Genomic DNA, 18,012 nt, shown 5'->3' on the forward strand with positions numbered 1-18,012 from the left:
TCTGCTGGAGTCTGTCTTCCCTTCTCCTTCACCCGTGCTCTTTGGCACAGAGTCCGAGAAGGGTCACTCGAGTCCAGAATGTCTCAACGTGGGCACTATTGACGTTTGAGCCCAGATACTCCTCTGCTGTGGAGGACTGGCCTGTGCATTGCAGGATAATCAGCAGCATCCCTGCCCACCAGGTGCCAGTAGCACCCACCTCCCAGTCACGATAACCCAAACTGTGCCCACAAATTGCCAAGGGTCCCCTCCTTTGTCGGCTAAAACAGTCAAAGAGACAAATAGAATATTTTAGGGTAATTGCACCTGATTAAAATTGGTATAAATCATCGTGAAGCATATTTCCTTTGCTTTATGTTCATTACCAACATATTTAACAAAAATTTAAGGAAAAGAAATAATTTAAACCAAAATCACTCCTAGCTGAGAACCACCACTCTAATCCTACAAATTCTAAAAGGTCCCCTGTAGGGAAAGCTAGCAAACCATGAAACGTGTATGATTCATGACCTTAAACGTCCACCAGTGACCAAATGGTGTGGTGGAGCAAACTAAAAGACTAAAACTGAAACACCATTTTTTAAATGACGAATCTCTGTGCAAACAGCCAAACTCAACTTTGAGGGGAAAAATACCCAATATGAAGATAGCAGCAAAATAAGAAAATCTTCACATCCTAAAACCACATTAAAAAGGCAGAGTACAAAACCTTACATGTCCATATGAAAAAAAAAACAAACATCTGACTGGTTGAGATGACAGGATTACCAGTAAATCATTTCTCTTACTTAAAGTTTTGTTAGTATGTGGGTAATTAACATAAAGCAAAGAAAATGTATGCTTCACAATGATTTATATCAACTTTAATCAGATGCAACTTGCTTAAAATACTGTTTGTTTCACCATTGTAGCCAGCGAAGGGGAGGGTACGCTTATGAAACAACAAATTCATATTTCGTGTCTCCTGCTCACTCCCTGGGTCTCAGTCAGGGAAACAATTCCTTCAGGGGAGGGACTGTCTCCACTGAGCCTCTCCTCACCTCCTAGGGGCGGGTCTGGGATAGGGCAGCTGCTTGATAGATATTGACCTGAACTTACCTTGGATTTCAGGGTGGTGGTTCGAGGGTTGCCACTTGGAGTATAATGGGTTTCTGTGTAGGCTGGAGCAAAAAGGTGCCTGAAAAGAATAAAAACAGGCATTTGTCTCCTTAGATGATGGACTTCACCGTCCTGGGAACAGCAACCAGTGATTCTAACTAACCTTGGTAGAACCACCCCAAGCATCTCCACACAGAAGGAACTAGGCAGTCTTATGGAACGGCTCAAGGAATAAAAAGAAAAACAGAATGAAGTTTGTTATGAACTTTGTGTTCATTGGGATCATCGCTTAAGTCAGCCACAACCAGATAGAGCTGACCACAAAAGCAGTGATCTTAGATCTTAACTTGTTCTGGGTCCTGGGAAAATACATGTGCAAACACATTCACAAAATTTCCCAGGGTCTATGGACCCTACTGTGTACCTTGACTGATTATTTTTCCAGCGTATCCACCAACTTTTGGTATCAGCACACCAATTTTTCTTTAAGGGAATCCCTCTTCCCTGTTGCATGTTTTGGTAAGACTGTCAATCAAGGTATCCTACCTGGCCTTGGCCAAGGGTGGCCCTCGGCGCGAGGCAAGCCAATGGAGTAATGCTGCAAGAACTTAACAAATGGGAGCTATTCATCTGCTCCTGTGTTCCTGCTGCATGGGCTCCAGGAGTTTCCTTTGCCCATCTTTTCTGAGACCTAGTGGTTCAGATCTCCCGAGACCTGGTAGTTCTATGTGTTACCCTTCCAGTATTGATTTTTCTTTCCTAAAATTGGACATTGGTTTCTCTCTTGCCACAGACCTCTTGCAGCTGAGGTTAAGAATCCCTCACCAAAGGCAAGGTTGACCTCAAATAAGGCTTTTAGAATTTCCCTGAAAGTTAAAAGACGAATAAAAGAGCCAAATGGATGCTTCAACTAGCTCAGCCACATTAAAAGCAGAACGAATCTAAAGAAAATCGAGGTCACGGGGCACAAAAGTTTGTAATGGAAGGCATCATTAAAAATTGGAGTCTAACAAAAAAGAATTAAGTGGATCTATACTAATGTGGAAAGATGTCTAAAATGGAGTTAGATAAAGACAATAAATTTCAGGAAAGTATGTACTTTTAAAATCCCTTTTAGGGCTTCCCTGGCGGTGCAGTGGTTGAGAATCTGCCTGTCAATGCAGGGGACACAGGTTCGAGCCCTGATCTGGGAAGATCCCACATGCCGCGGAGCGACTGGGTCCGTGAGCCACAACTACTGAGCCTGCGCGTCTGGAGCCTGTGCTCCACAACAAGAGAGGCCGCGATAATGAGAGGCCCGCGCACCACGATGAAGAGTGGCCCCCGCTCGCCGCGACTAGAGAAAGCCCTCGCACAGAAACGAAGACCCAACACAGCCATAAATAAATAAATAAATAAATAAATAAATAAACCCAAAAGTTTAAAAAAAAAAAAGAAAAAGAGAAACTATAAAAAAAAAAATCCCTTTTAATGAAAAAGTAACAGCAGTACACACTAGTGCATGCATCAACAACAGCTGGAGGAGGGCATGCCCATCGTTAATGGTGGTTATCTCAGGGAATTACAGAAGATGTTCACAATGTAAGTTGTATAATATTTCTGAAAAACTGGTTGATCTTAAAGAATAATTATCATGCATTTATTCTGAAAACTGAAAATCTAATTTGAAACTGCTTTTTAAAAAAATTAGAAGATACAAGCTGAGGCCAGCATAGAAAGCCAAAGGGACCTGCAGGGACCACCCTAGTTTTGTAAGAGGTGACATTTCCCACAACAGAGGGTCATTGAAGAGGATCTCCAGAGTCTCTCGGAGTCACTTCCAGCTCTAAGTTCCGGGACTCCAGACTCTCAGATTCCCCTCCACCCACAGAGTGCAGTCAGAAGGCAAATGCCACAAGGGTTGTCTCTTGCACTACGTCAAGCCCTTCAACGTGCAGGCTTAGACAAGAAGAAAAGAAACCCAACAGGGAGATGTAAAAACAAAGCAAAACAGAAAACCCAGCTTGTGTAGAGAAAGTCCAATTCACATGGAAAGTTTGGGTCAGTAGCTAACTTGCCAGATTCTGTCTCCCTTTCTCTTTCTCCTTAGCATCTAACCAGTCAAGGATCGAAGGGAAGAGTCACCCATTTGTCTGAGCGAGATAAACTGTAAGCCCCAGGAGGACAGAGGCCAAGCTGTTTTGCTCACCAGTATATACTGGTGTTTAACATGTACTCACTGAAAGAATGTGTTAACTAATTACTGAATGAATGAATGAGTGAGTCGCTGAGCATACTAGGAGCTTAGAACATGGTCTGGAGTCTGAGAGACTAAGTTTCAGTGCCAGTTCTGACATTTACTGACTCTATGGCCATGAGCGAGTTGTTTTACCTCTCCAAACCTTTGTTTCCTCTTCTGCAAAATCCCTTCTACTTGACAGGGTTGTCATCTGAGTAAAATAACATAATGCATGAAAAGAGCTTAAAACCAGTCCTGGCTCAGAGTGGAGCTCAGTAAAGGTTAGTGATTATCATTATTGCTTTCAACAGGGATTATGATGGGAAGAACCCAGAAAAACTGGTGGAATTTACCTATCTCCTTTCAATTCCCCCCAGCCATTAACTCCCCAGTATATCACTTGAGAGAGGTGAAAAAACAATGAGCTCATTCCTGCAGCCCATTTCCTTGGTCTGCTTTCACAGACTGCATAACGGACGGCGAGTCAGGAGTTCAGAATTTAATGGTCCATCCTGGATGACAGTAGGGAGACATGAATTTTCCCACAGTAATGCACTCCTGGAAAATACACCCTCAGCCTCTTCTGAGTCTTAGGGGGGAAAATATTCATCCAGTGACGCCAAGATGCTCCAAAGAGAGCAATCCAGCTTGAACCTCAGAGGAGTCCACATTCTTGTCACATTCTTGGCCACACATCCTCAGAAGGGTAAGCGTCTTTCTGCATCTTCTTATTCTGAGGTTCTGCCACTGTCATCATAGGACTCTCAGAGCCTCAGTGCTGAGAGGGACCTCAGGAATCATTAAGCCAAACTCACTGGACTGTGGACTCCCTAAGAGCAGGGAGCACGGCTGCCTTGCTCAATGCTTCTCCCCAGCTCCTAGTACCAGGCAGGTTTATTGTGTGAAAAAGTGGATGAATGAATAAATGAACGAATGAAAGAATCTTCTACCTTGTGTAGGAATCTGCCAGATGGCCATTCGGCACTGGACATCTCCAGTGACAGGGAGCTCCTGAGACCACCCACTCCATTTCTGACCACATATAATAGTTAGAGAAAGTTCTTACACTGAACCAAAAACTACCTCTCTCTGTAACCGGCACCCACTGGCCTCATTCTTGCCTGCTGAATCTACAAGAAACAGTCTGTTCCCTCTTCCACCTAACTGCCCTTTTCAGGACCAGCCACATCAGCATCACCTAGGACCTAGTTAAAAATGCAGATTGTAAAAAAAATAATAATAAATAAATATATATATATAAATAAAAAAAAATATATATATATATGCAGATTGTCAGGCCCCACTGCAAATGTCCTTGCACACGGAAACTCTGTGGTTGGAGCCCAACCATCTGTTGTTGTAATAACTCCCTGAGTGATTCTCGGGCAGAACCACCACCCTAGACCACAAGTTCTCAACATACTTTTAAAGCAGGCAAACTTCAGAAATATCCACGTGTCTCACTACCCAAGCCTCCATCACCCTTCTACCTCCACCACACCCTGGATCATTCTGAGCTTAAGAAACCCTGAAAAGTTGCAATCAAAATAGTTCACATGCCTTTAAGTGAGAAAGCATTTCACCTTCACAACATGCCTATGAGGACACTGCAACCTCGGAACTGTAACTTGTCCAAGCTGTCACGGCACAGTGTCAGAGCCGGGTTTCAAGGCCAAGTCTGTTGGGCCAGACCATACTTTTTAAGCAGTTCTCTGCTCTGTCTCTGTTAGAAGGTAGAAGCATAAAACTAAAGCACTGCCAGCAGTAGTCCAAAGCACAATCTGACGGTGATGACAGCAGCCTTGAGAACATGTGATGCCACAAAAAGGAGGCTCCTGGGTCTCAGATGTGAATATATGTAGAGAAGAGCCATAGGGGTAAGCAAAGCACAGGGCAAGATGAAGAGGATAGACATGTAAGGACATCAGGGGTCGTTTTTGGCGGTTTTTTTTGTTTGTTTTTTTAATAACAACCCTTTCCCCAAACGGGGTTGTGGATGTTGACCACGAGGGTCATCCTTCCTTCTAAAAGCAAAAGGAAGGGTCATGTTCCATCACCACTATCTGTGCAATTGTACCGATTCACAAGACACTGCTTTCACACGCTCCCCATCGCCCCAAGCTAGGCCCATCTGTGCCTCCAGTCCCTGGTGGTGCCTTGGCGCTGCTCTCGGCACCAAACACACTATCCCCTCAGAGACAGGGCTGCAGGGCCACTGAGCAGCCCAGCTCAGCCCAGCCACCCCTTCTCCAACCACATCTTGTTCTCATCTCCTCTCTGACAAGGGGCTGGCTCAGCAGATCTGCAGGAAGCTGTCTCTCACCACTGGAGTGTGTTAGGATTTTCAGGAAACGAGTTGTGAGTGATGTGTATCCAGGAAGAGAGAAGGACTGTCCAAGATTTCCCACCCTGCCCCCTCCTTTTTCTGGCTTCCATGGAAAAGCAATTTCTGAAGAAGTGCCTCCCACCCGTGCCCTCAAGGCTCACAAGCCCACAGGCAAGCAGAGATCACGCATCATCCCAATGCTAATAGCAGCCAGCACTGCAGTGCTCACTTTGGGTGAAACTCAGGTTGCCCAGACCCCAAAGTCCTCGAGCAATCTTCTGAATCGCAACTGGGAAAATAAGCTGTCCCCCAAATATTGGACATAAAACATAAAGTCACTCTCCAGGGAGGGACAACAGAATTGCCCGTGGTGGCCTGGTAACTGTACACGCAGCCAGACCCCAAAAAACACACTGCAGCTCCAACAGCCCTGATCCACCTTTCCTAAGGCTCACAGCCTTCGAACCCAGAACCGTCCCTTTAAGGACTATGTACTGTCAGACTAATTTCAAATGCTTCTCTAAGCTTCTCTAAAACCCCCTCTAGGGAGAGAGAAGCAGCAGGACTAAAATTTGCAAAACTCTTCCCGGGAGTCCAATCCCCCCAACCTGCTGCTTCAGATAAGCAAATCAGTGAAGACAAAGTGATAATTTCCAAACTACCTTGAAAAACAACCCTACCCAGATATGCTCAGCATAAACAGACAGTACTCTCTCTGATCATCCCAGTGGCTACTTTTACTGACACCTCCTTCTCCCAGGTGTTGCTCCATATCTAGCTCTTTCAGGAGTACTGGGGGCACTTATACACTGGTGGTGCTTGGGGGGTACAGCCTCGCTGGTCCCTCTTATCTTCTCTGGAGGAGCCTCACCCTCACCCTGTCCGTCCATGCGGGTGATAACATAAGGCTCTTTCCTTTCTCACTTATACTTACAATGCCGTCATAACGGGACTCAGCCCAGTAACACAACACCCGGAAACGCTGTTAAAAAATATAAAATCCCAGGCTCCATCCCAGCCCCACTGAGAATTACATTCTCTAGAGAAGGACTCAGAAATCTATATTTTTAATAGTTTTTCCAGGTGATACTTTTTCAGTCTCTGGGAATTCTCCATTGTATCAATTTTAACATTTTTAATTCTTTTTCTTATTTCTAGCCTCCTAAGCACCCTCTCAAAATCTAAAGATGATATCAGCACAGCCTAGAGGGAAAGTCCCGGGCTCAGAAAGGTTTGGTTTGAGCACCAGCTGCGCTACTCTCTAGATGACTGTCATTTCAAACCCTGGAAATGAGGCAAAAGATCACCGTAATGCCTTTCAAGGTCATACAAGAGCACTGTCAAATCACAGGCTCTGGGAGGTCTAAGGTTCTTTGGACTCCATGGGGAGAAATGTAGCTTTGAAAGACTATTTACAATTAATTAGGGCAGCTCTTGTAAAACCCTGTAAAATCAGATGTTAACTTGTAAAAACCTAATAAGATACAACAGAGATACAAATGATTTCCATCTAGCAGAAAAGATAACTCTCAAGGATATGATTTTATTGCCCATAGGATATTAACCAGTTTTGTATGTAATTTAGCAATGTTATCTCAGCATTCCTTTTTTTTTTTTTAATTATTTATTTATTTATTTATGTTTATTTATGGCTGTGTTGGGTCTTCGTTTCTGTGCGAAGGCTTTCTCTAGTTGCGGCAAGTGGGGGCCACTCTTCATTGCGGTGCGCGGGCCTCTCACTATCGCGGCCTCTCTTGTTGCGGAGCACAGGCTCCAGATGCGCAGGCTCAGTAATTGTGGCGCATGGGCCTAGTTGCTCCGCGGCATGTGGGATCTTCCCAGACCAGGGCTCGAACCCGTGTCCCCTGCATTGGCAGGCAGATTCTCAACCACTGCGCCACCAGGGAAGCCCTCACCATTCCTTCTTCACTATTGAAAATATATATATGTTTCCCTTATCTATCCAATTTTTAAACCAGTTTTATCATTTTGTTGGTTCCCCCATTAATTAAACAAAACTTTGACAAACGTTCACTATTTGTATTTGTATGAGAACTGTTTTCACTTGAGCCACATAAATTCTGTGTTTTTCCTAGACTGAAAATGAACAGTGTGATAATTATGATCTCACAGCCCCACTGAGAGGATCAAATGAGAAAATAGATTCAAATACTAGCTATGACGTTTATAAGTTCTGTGAACTTAGGCAAATCAGTTAGCCTCTCTGTGCCTCAGTTTTCTCATCTATAAAATGGGGAAATAACAGAATCTACTTCATAGGGTTGCTATACAATGTTAGGAGAGTGTCTGACTATGAATATTTGCTAAATGAAATGAACAAATGTGAAAGAAATCTTTGCAAAGTATAAAGTATTTGTTTCTACAAATATCATTGTTAACATTTTCTCTGGGACTATCTATGTGCACATGTGGTAAAACTTGGTAATTGTTAACCAAGATAATGGGCTTCTGAGAGTTCATAATACTAGTCTCTCTCCTTTTGGGTATGTTCAGAAATTTTTATATTCATATTTTTTAACTAGCAAGGTGATAGTATATACATCACAAGCTACTCAGCCTCAGTTTCCCTTTCTATCAATTGGAAATGGTGATGCCCAGGACAGGCAGACATTGGGAAGAGCTTTTGAAAAGCAGAGAATGATATTCTAATGTAACGGCTAGTGCTTGCCCATATTTGGGACAAAATAACAAATTCAGTAAGTAGTGTTTTGTTGTCTTTTGTTTTCAAAGAGCAAGAAAGAAAAGGGGAGAAGAGACAGCTCAAGCTGTCTCAGAACCAAGATTTCCAAAGCAGTGCTCACTCCACCTCTGACTCCAAAGGAATGGAAACAAACCAACATGCCAAAGGCATGGCCCTAAAGCCAAATAAGGGGCCCACGGGCAGAGGCATTCCTTTTTGAGGGAACAGAAAGTTTAAGGAAGGGGGAACTTTAAAGGTTGCTCCTGATGTAAAGAGCAGGCGATCTCCTCCTACTCCAAGCACTCACGTGAGCAAGCATCATGGCTGCCAGAGGCCCAGCTCCAGAAGCAATGCCGCAAAGCAAGATGGTGCCACCCACAAGCCTGGCATAAAGCCGAAGCATGTTGTCTTTAACCTTCTATTAAGGAAGTGTCCAAACAATGCACTGAGTCAACACTCCTTTTCACCAAACACATCCCATTACATCTTCCCCCAGACCCCACAAGACCTGGCACCCTTCCGACCAGGTCCTGCTCCTGTGTTTTGCTTTTGTGTTGTTGACCAAAGGATGTTTGGATGAGCACTGTTTACTCCTTTGGCCAGCAGGGTCTTTATTTAATCCTCTTCAGGCCTCACTCTTGGCTGCCTCCACGAAGATGGAGTAATCTCTCTGTGCAAATAGGGCTGACCTCTTGGGATCAGGATACTTAACTGTCAGGGACCCGGGAGGCCCTCAAAATGGCTCACCCAAGAAGGGTTTACGGGTTTGTTTTGCAGTGTCCTGTAAAGTACCCATTATAGGCACTTATTGGAATTGGATAAGAACAGTTCAGGGAAATGGGGTACTATGTTTACTACTTCTGAGAAAAATAAAAAAGAGGAAACCAGTTGCCACAAGCAACCAAACCAGTTTCCAATAGCAACAAGTTTCTGGTAAATCACCACAGTTATCAGATTAACGTGAAGGGAAGGGCCAACGCAAGAGGCAATGGTTCAGTTGTACAGATAAACTTTGCAGATAAGACACAGGAGAAGTGAAGAAAAGAAATCTCTAAGATCACAGGACTTATGAAAATATGCTTAGAAAAAGGGGAGTAGGTGGGCTATCCCATGAATAAAAGCAAACAAACAAAAAGCAAAGACCACAAACCAACCTGCCCTAAATGTGGGTTCTTGGTCCCTTTTAGGCTCTGATTAAATATCCCAGTAACTCTGATAAACCTTGACCAATGTTTCTTAGCATCCCAAAGCACAAATCACAGTGAATGCACAAGTCAAGAAGGTTAGAACTTGGAAAGTCCTCCTAGAACATAGTGGACATATGTTGTCCTGCACTGCCCAGCAGCCCTGCCACTTTCTTGGGAAAACAGTGCCAAATTTACATTTAGAGAAATGTTCCCCTCTTGCTGCATGCTGACTGGGGCCACCTGGAGTCAGTCCTAACAAGTCAGGACAATCAGGTCTCATTTCACTGAATTTCTAGATGAGTGACACCGGTAAAGATGGCTGGAGCTGAGACACACCATTGGTGGCGCCTGAAGATGATGTTGAAATCTCAGCCTCTGCACACTGATGCTGAATCGAATCTCAGAGACAGAGTTTCGGGTGAAGTAGAAAGAATAGTGTTATTGCTTTGCCAGGCAAAGGGGACCACAGTGGGCTCCTACACTTGAAAACCATGTATCCCAATCCAGACGGATTTTTTTTTTTTTTTTTTTTTGGCTGCTTTGGGTCTTCGTTGCTGCGCACGGGCTTTCTCTAGCTGCAGCTAGTGGGAGCTACTCTTCCTTGTGGTGTGCGGGCTTCTCATTGCGGTGGCTTCTCTTGTTGCGGAGCACGGGCTCTAGGCACGTGGGCTCAGTAGTTGTTGCGCACGGGCTTAGTTGCTCTGCGGCATGTGGGATCTTCCCGGAGCAGGGCTCGAACCCATGTCCTCTGCATCGGCAGGCAGATTGTTGACCACTGCGCCACCAGAGAAGTCCCCAACCTGGATTTGATGAGGGGTTTTATAACAGTGGTTCAAGGGTGGGGTCGCTGACAAGATTAGGGTGTACACACGCCTGCACTCCCTGAATCCCGCCTCAGGTCTCCTAATCTTGATGAGCTTCTCGGGCCCCTTTACTCTTGCCTCAGGCGGTTTCTTGGCTGCTCCTCCCTTGATCAGCAGCTGTTCGAATCTGCCTTTTGGAACTCAGGGAAGGTCATGGAGGCTGGACTCTTGCCTACAAGAAATGGGGAACAAAAAGGCCTCCATGCCCGGGAGCCCCACAGGGTCCTGCTCGGTTTCAAAGAGACTCTCTATGAATTCTTAGACCCTGTCCTTTTCAAGCCCTAGTTCTTCAGCTTTTCACTCACTCTATGTGTTGCCTCATACGCTTCCCATAAAGTCTTTTTGGAGGGGAGGGGGATTGGTGAATAAATGGCAGAGTCTACTGCAACAAAAAATCTTTATATGTCACCCTCTCTGTTCAGTGCTTAGCCCCATTCCATTCTCATGGATGAAAAATTTGAAAAAGAGCAAAAGCAACTTACCAACGTCACAGAATTATATTTTGCTTCTGAACTCGTCAGTCTAAATGAACTAAAGCTACCTAAACGTCAGCATCAGCAGTAGATAATCCAAGAGTTAGGCCATCCAGACACTCCCAAAAGGCAGAGAGGAGGGATGCTCATGCAGACTCATCAATGAATGCTTATTAAGCAGCATAATATGGTACAAACTGCAGGGCACATGGCCTCAGGAAGACCAAGTTCCTCCTGCTTGAATTCATCACATATTTTCTCTGGATTCTTGGCCAAGCTGCAGTGCCTCTTCGGAACACCCATTCCACAAATATTTACTGAGGCCAATCATGTGCCAGGCACTGTGCTGTGCAGGACATGAAGGAAGCAAGCACAACTTTCCTGCCCTCCACATGGCATCTCGCTCATGAAGATTAGAGGAGGCTGAAGGGTGGCAGCTTATGCCACCCCAGACATGCCACTTCAGCATAAGGATCATTTTCAGCTTAAGGCAACTGAGAAGAAGCAGATACAAGAAAAGCTCCTTGCCCTCCTCCTATTTGCCTAGAAGCGGGTCATCAATTCTCAAAGGTGTCCCTCCTCCTCTCTCTACCAGGAAGGACAAAAGTTAATCACCAGAGACAACTTTAGAACCCGTCAGCCTGGAGACGGCACCAGAGGAATCCACACAACAAACTTTAAAAACTAGCCTTTATCTATCATTTCCCAAATATTTACCTTCCCACAGTTTACGGCCTTTAGAAGCCTAAAACCTCTTTCCTTTTTCCTACCATTTCTGTACAAACATTGTTCTTTGTTGAAGATGCTACAGAACCCTCAATTCTGTGTCACTCATTTTTCTCTGGGTACCTCCCATGTATACATGTTAATAAACTCCTGTTTGTTTCTCTCTTGTTAATCTGTCTTTTGTTACAGGGTACCCCGCCGAGAACTTAGAAAGGAAGACAGAAAATTATTTCCTCCTTTCCAAAGTCATCTGTGAAAGTACTTTGCAAACACTAACAGGCCACACAGAAGGTAGGTATTACTCTTTGGTCCCTAGAAACCAAGTCTCTATATTACAACCTATCTTCCTTCCTTCCTAGAACTGCTGCAAACCAGAGCTGCAATCAACTTCCAATTTCCCCTAACAAGCTACCTACACAGCTTCGGAGGAAGGGTGCCTGTGCATGAGGGGTGGGGGGGTGTGGGGGTGTGGTGTGTGTGTGTGTGTGTGTGTGTGTGTGTGTGTGTGTGTGTGTGTGTGTGTGTGTGTGTGTGTGTGTGTGTGTGTGTTGAGCACAGAGAGAAAGGGCTGCCTAGGGATCAGGAACTCAGTATCCTCAACACTGCTGATCTCCTTTTCCACAGCCATATTCGTATCACCACATAACTGAAAGGCCAGTTTAACCTTCGCATTCTTACCCAAGCCCCAAAGCCAGCATCGATAAGAGATAAAGAGCTTCTAGAATACAAGGGGTCATCTTTCCCAACACTTAGATCTCCTCTTTCTCTAGCACTCCAGTCTTCCTCCAAAGGAATCCCTTTCCATGACTTGTCCTTCCTTTCCTGGGAAGGGGGGCAGGGGGGCGGCCTTGGAAAAAGAAACCAAGCCTGATATAATGCAGTCATTATAGCCCCTTTGGCCCATCTGGACCTCTCTCCAGGGAGACTGATGCAAGAGGAGAAAACGTGGGGGCCGCCAGTTTCCTGCAAACCCGTAACCTCGGGGGTAAAAGAAGGAGGAAAAGGGGGCAGTGGGGCACATGGGAGCCATGGAGGGGACTGGAAGGGAGCCATAAGTACAGAAGTCATAAAGACCCATTTCTCCTTATACTGGCTCAGGAAAGCCTGGCCCAGCTCCACCCACTCAATGATATCATTGTTTTCAACAAAAGCTGGTTTGAGAACCCGCAAGGAGACCCCCAGCGAGGCCTCACCAGTTCCTGGGAGATCAATCAAGTGCTCAGAATTGTAGATAAGGGGAAAAGTCTATGTAAGGGTGCAAATTACAGAGATAACCAGGGTAAGGACAGACTTCACTTCTGCCAGGACTTTTAGGGTCACGGAAAGAGTATAGGATGCTACTTTTCACATAGATTTTATCAGTGGATTCCCCACCACCAGACTTGATGACTGGAGATTATTACCTTCAACTAATGAGAAAACTAAAGATCTGAGAAGTGGCTTATCCAAGGTCCCACCACAAACTAAGGACAATCACGGGGACTTGTACCGCTGTCCTGCTACTTACTCAAGCCAGGAACCTCAGATTGGCCTTTGAATCCATCCCTTTCCTCAGCTCATATCCAACCCATCTCCCAGTCTCCATGATTCCACCCTATAAGTATCTCTGGAATCTGTCCCCTTCTCTCCATATCTGCAACCACTTCCCTATATTAGATCACCATAATTTCCCCCTCAGATTAAAATAAAGCTTTAGAATGGGTCTTATTACTATCGCCAGTCTTGCCCTTTCCAATCCATCCTCCACACTGTAGTCTAAGTAATTTTTCTCACATGCACTTTGGATGCTGTCACTATCTGGCTTTTAAAATATTCTTCATCGGCTCCCCATTGCCCTCAAGATACACACCCAATCCTTTTAAGGAGCCTACAAGGCCCTTCAAGGACTCGCCCCTGCCTACGTGGACAACCTCCTCTCTCACCATTTCCTTCCTCCCTCTTGCTCTCTGCTCTAACCACAAAGAACATCTTTTCATCATCAACAAAGGCCTTAGAGCCTTTGTTCCTGCTACTTGCCCTGCGTGGAACCCATCCCCCTTGTATAAGCCAACTCTACCACCACCCTACTTCTTCCTTTTATTTCACTTCCTCCTAGAAGCCTTCGCAGGCCCTCAATCCAGGGTAGGTCCCCCTTCCCCGTGCTCCCACGGTACCCTCTACTTCCCCCAACACAGCATGCCCCACACTGCTCAGTAATGGTTGGATTATCTCTCTCCTCCACTAAGCTCTAAGCCCCATGATGGCAGACTGTGTTTGCTTGCCGTTACTCTTCCAGGAATACCCAGGACCTAGCCCAATGCCAGCCACCAAGCTGGCACGCACAATATTTGTTAAATGAAGGAAGAGAAGGTAAGAGAGAAAGGAAGTTAAGAATTCCCAATGAGTAACCCAGAGCTCAAGCCCTGGAGACTCAATACACTGGAGACTCTTGTCAGAAAAACCACGGATTCTCTGACCCAATACCTACTCGCAGATGAGTTTGAGCAAGACCTGCAACTTGCTCCAGGGTGCCCAAAAGCCTATTCATTTAGCATCCAAGGTATCAGCCAAAGGTCTGTGTATGTCACTGAGTTCTAAATAGAGAAAAAGGAAAGGTTACATTCTTAAAATCAGAATATCTCCTGGGCAAAATGTAAATGCGGCTTCATTCTCAGGACAGAACCAGTCCAGAGGCCTCAGAACTGGCCTCCTCCCATAGACTTTTCCCCGGGGATAATCATGCTCCATGTCCTAAGCACAAAGGTTGGAGAGTAGAAATCCAGCTTCCAAGGAGTCTGGACGAAGAGCCTAGGCACATCCTTGAAGATGAAAACAGAGGTCTGGAAGGTGGGACTTTCAGCACATCTCCCAAATCCAAATATAGATCCATCCGGCCCACCAGACCCTGCTTCTCAGGAGACTCCCCCAACTCCCCGAGTTATGAAGAAGCCATCTTTGCCTTGGGCTCAGCCCCTTGCAGTCCATGGCTCCATCTGCCAGGTACACCTCCACCCACTGGGCTCAGCCCAAATTTCCCTTCGATGGCGAGGGGTTGGGGAAGGACTTCTCATCCGAGGTGCAGAAAACACAGCTCAGCTTTAAATTGCACCTCAAGCCTCTTTCCTAAAAATACCTCATCTACCTCTCTGACAATATGGTTTTACCAGAGGCAAGAGAAAGCCCAACTCAAAGTCAAAAATAAGAGAACAAAAAAATTTGAACTCTAAGCCACTCAAATCCTCAGGTAGCCCAGCTGTGGAAGGGAGAGAAACCCCTTTCCCACTGCCACATACCACTCTTCTGAATTATAATGATTTGGCTAGCTGGAATACTGAATTCCTAAGAGCTTATTAGCACTCCAGTTTTGGTTCCCCTAGATCCAGACCAAATATTTATATATTAATTTCTCAGTCTGAATTCCTTTCTCATTCTTCCACTCATCTCTCTTCCCTCTCTCATCCGAAGCCTCCCCTCCTTGCTCCCACAAGACAGAGCTCCAAGGTACCCTCCTGAGGGAAGTTTTCTCTAACCCCCAGTGAGAAATTCCCCCTTCCTTATTGCCCCCTCAGCACTTTACTTTTAACTGTGTTAAGTAAATTTGTAACCAACCTCGGATTATGCTGTTTGAGCATTTTCTCTCCCATAGAGAGTAAACGGCCAGAGGGCAAGGATATGGTCTTTGCATCTGCTCCCTATAGCACCAAGCATAGGACTTTACACACAGGTGCTCAATCAATATTTGCTGAAATCAATACTACAAAGCTACAGTAATCAAAATAGCATGGTGTTGGCACAAAACAGACATATGGATCAATGGAACAGAATAGAGAGCCCAGAAATAAACCCACACATCTACGGTTAATTAATCTTTGACAAAGGAGGCAAGAATATACAATGGGAAAAAGACGGTCTCTTCAGCAAGTGGTGTTGGGAAACTTGGACAGCCACATGTAAACCAATGAAGCTATAACACATCCTCTCACCATACACAAAAATAAACTCAAAATGGCTTAAAGACTTAAACATAAGACCTGGCACCATAAACTCCTACAAGAGAACATAGGCAAAACATTCTCTGACATAAATTGTACCAATGTTTTCTTAGGTCAGTCTCCCAAGGCAATAGAAATTAAAAGCAAAACTAAACAAATGGGACCTAATCAAACTTACAAGCTTTTGCACAGCAAAGGAAACCATAAACAAAATGAAAAGACAACCTTCAAAATGGGAGAAAACATTTGCAAATGATGCAACTGACAAGGGCTTAATTTCCAAAATATACAAACAGCTCATACAACGCAACAACAAAAAAAACAAACAACCCTATCCAAAAATGCACAGAAGACCTAAACAGACATTTCTCCTAAGAAGACATACAGATGGCCAACAGGCACATGAAAAGATGCTCAACATCACTAATTATTAGAGAAATGCAAATCAAAACTACAAGGAGGTATCACCTCATACCAGTCAGAATGGCCATCATTAAAAAGTCTACAAATAACAAATGCTGTAGAGAATGTGGAAAAAAGGGAATCCTCCTACACTGTTGGTAAGAATATAAGTTGGTGCAGCCACTGTGGAAAACAGTATGGAGGTTCTTCAGAAAACTAAAAATAGAATTTTCCTATGATCCAGCAATCCCACTCCTGGGCATATATCCAGACAAAACTATAATTCAGAAAGACACATGCATCCCTATGTTCATAGTAGCGCTATTCACAATAGCCAAGACATGGAAACAACCTAAATGTCCACTGATAGATGAATGGATAAAGCAGATGTGGTATACACTGCTATATTTAAAATAGATAACCGACAAGGGCCTACTGTAAAATAATTAAAAATTAAAAAAATTTTAAAAAGAACTATATATGTCAGTAAATGTTAATAACATTAAAAAAAAGATGTGGCATATATACACACACACACACACACACACACACTGGAATACTACTCGCCATAAAAAAGAACAAAATAATGCCATTTGCAGCAACATGGGTGTAACTAGAGATTATCATACTAAGTGAAGCAAGTCAGAAAGAGAAAGACAAGTACCATATCGTATCACTTATACGTGGAATCTAAAATATGACACAAATGAACCTATCTATGAAACAGAAACAGAATCACAGACATAGAGAACAGACTGGTGGCTGCCAAGGGGAGGGGGGTTGGGGGAGGGATGGAGTGGGAGGTTGGGGTTAGCAGATGTAAGCTTTTATATATAGAATGGATAAACAACAAGGTCCTACTGTATAGCACAGAGAACTATATTCAATATCTTAGAATAAACCATAATGGGAAGGAATATTAAAAAAAAGAATGCATATATGTATAACTGAATCACTTTGCTGTACAGCGGTAATTAATACAACACTGTAAATCAACCATACTTCAATTTTAAAAAAAATCTGCTGAAATCAAACTTGTAGAGTGGAGTCAAGTTAGCTCTGGTTTATAAGGCAGGAGATCCATCAACTGATGAATGGATAAACACAATGTGGTACATCTATACAATGGAATACTATAAAGCAATAAAAAGGAATGAGGTACAGATGCATGCTATACAACTTGGATAAAACTCAAAAACAAAAACAAAACAAAAAAAAAACTCAAAAACATTACGCAGTGAAAGAAACAGTCACAAGAAACCAATATTGTATAATCCCATTTATATGAAATACCCAGAATAAGCAAATCTATAGTGACAGATAGCAGATTAGTGGTTGCCTAGAGCTGATGGCTTTGGGGGAACGTTGGGGGTAACTGGTCATATTAGTTTGCTAAGGCTGCCTTAACAAAGTGCCACAAACTGAGAGGTTTAAAAAACAGGAATTTATTGTCTCACAGTTCTAAAAGTTAAGCCTAAGATTAAGGTGTTGGCAGGGCCATGCTCCCCTTGAAGGTACTAGGGAAGGATCTGTTCCAGGCCTCTCTCCTAGCTTCTGGCATTTCCTTGGCTTGTGACCACATAACTCTAATCTTCACATGGCATTCTCCCTCTGTGCGTGTCTGTGTCCAAATTTCCCCTATTTATAAGGACACCAGTCATATTGGATTAGATGCAATCCTACTCCAGGATGACCTCATCCCAACTAACTACATCCACAATGACTATCTCCAAATAAGGACACTCTGAGGTATCAATACAAGGGGTTAGGACTTTGACATATGAATTTGGGGGGGACATATTCAACCCATAACACTGCTAATGGCCTCTTTTTGGGGTGATGAAAATGTTCAAAAATTAGAATATAATGATGGTTGCACAACTCTGTAAATATACTAAAAAACATTGAATGGCATACTTATATAAATGGATCAACTGTATGGTACGTAAGTTACATCTCAATAAAGCTGTTAAAAAAAAAAAGCGGGAGAGTTGGGTTTAAAGATTCTGCCCAAGCTCAATAACCAACCCATTGGTGAGAGTGTGTG

At 44.0% G+C, this 18,012-nt stretch overlaps 1 protein-coding gene across 1 annotated transcript in view; it reads right to left on the reverse strand.

The window, feature by feature from the left end:
* ADAM19 (ADAM metallopeptidase domain 19) overlaps nt 1–18,012 on the reverse strand; it is an 88,688-nt gene that overhangs the window by 52,999 nt on the left and 17,677 nt on the right. Inside the window, exon 4 of the mRNA XM_036848513.1 lies at nt 1,099–1,177. Within this exon, the coding sequence (XP_036704408.1) occupies nt 1,099–1,177 (79 nt within the window). The remainder of the gene's footprint in view (nt 1–1,098; nt 1,178–18,012) is intronic.

The sequence above is a fragment of the Balaenoptera musculus genome, chromosome 3 (assembly GCF_009873245.2).
Source record: "Balaenoptera musculus isolate JJ_BM4_2016_0621 chromosome 3, mBalMus1.pri.v3, whole genome shotgun sequence".
In the NCBI taxonomy this organism is placed as follows: Eukaryota; Metazoa; Chordata; class Mammalia; order Artiodactyla; family Balaenopteridae; genus Balaenoptera; species Balaenoptera musculus.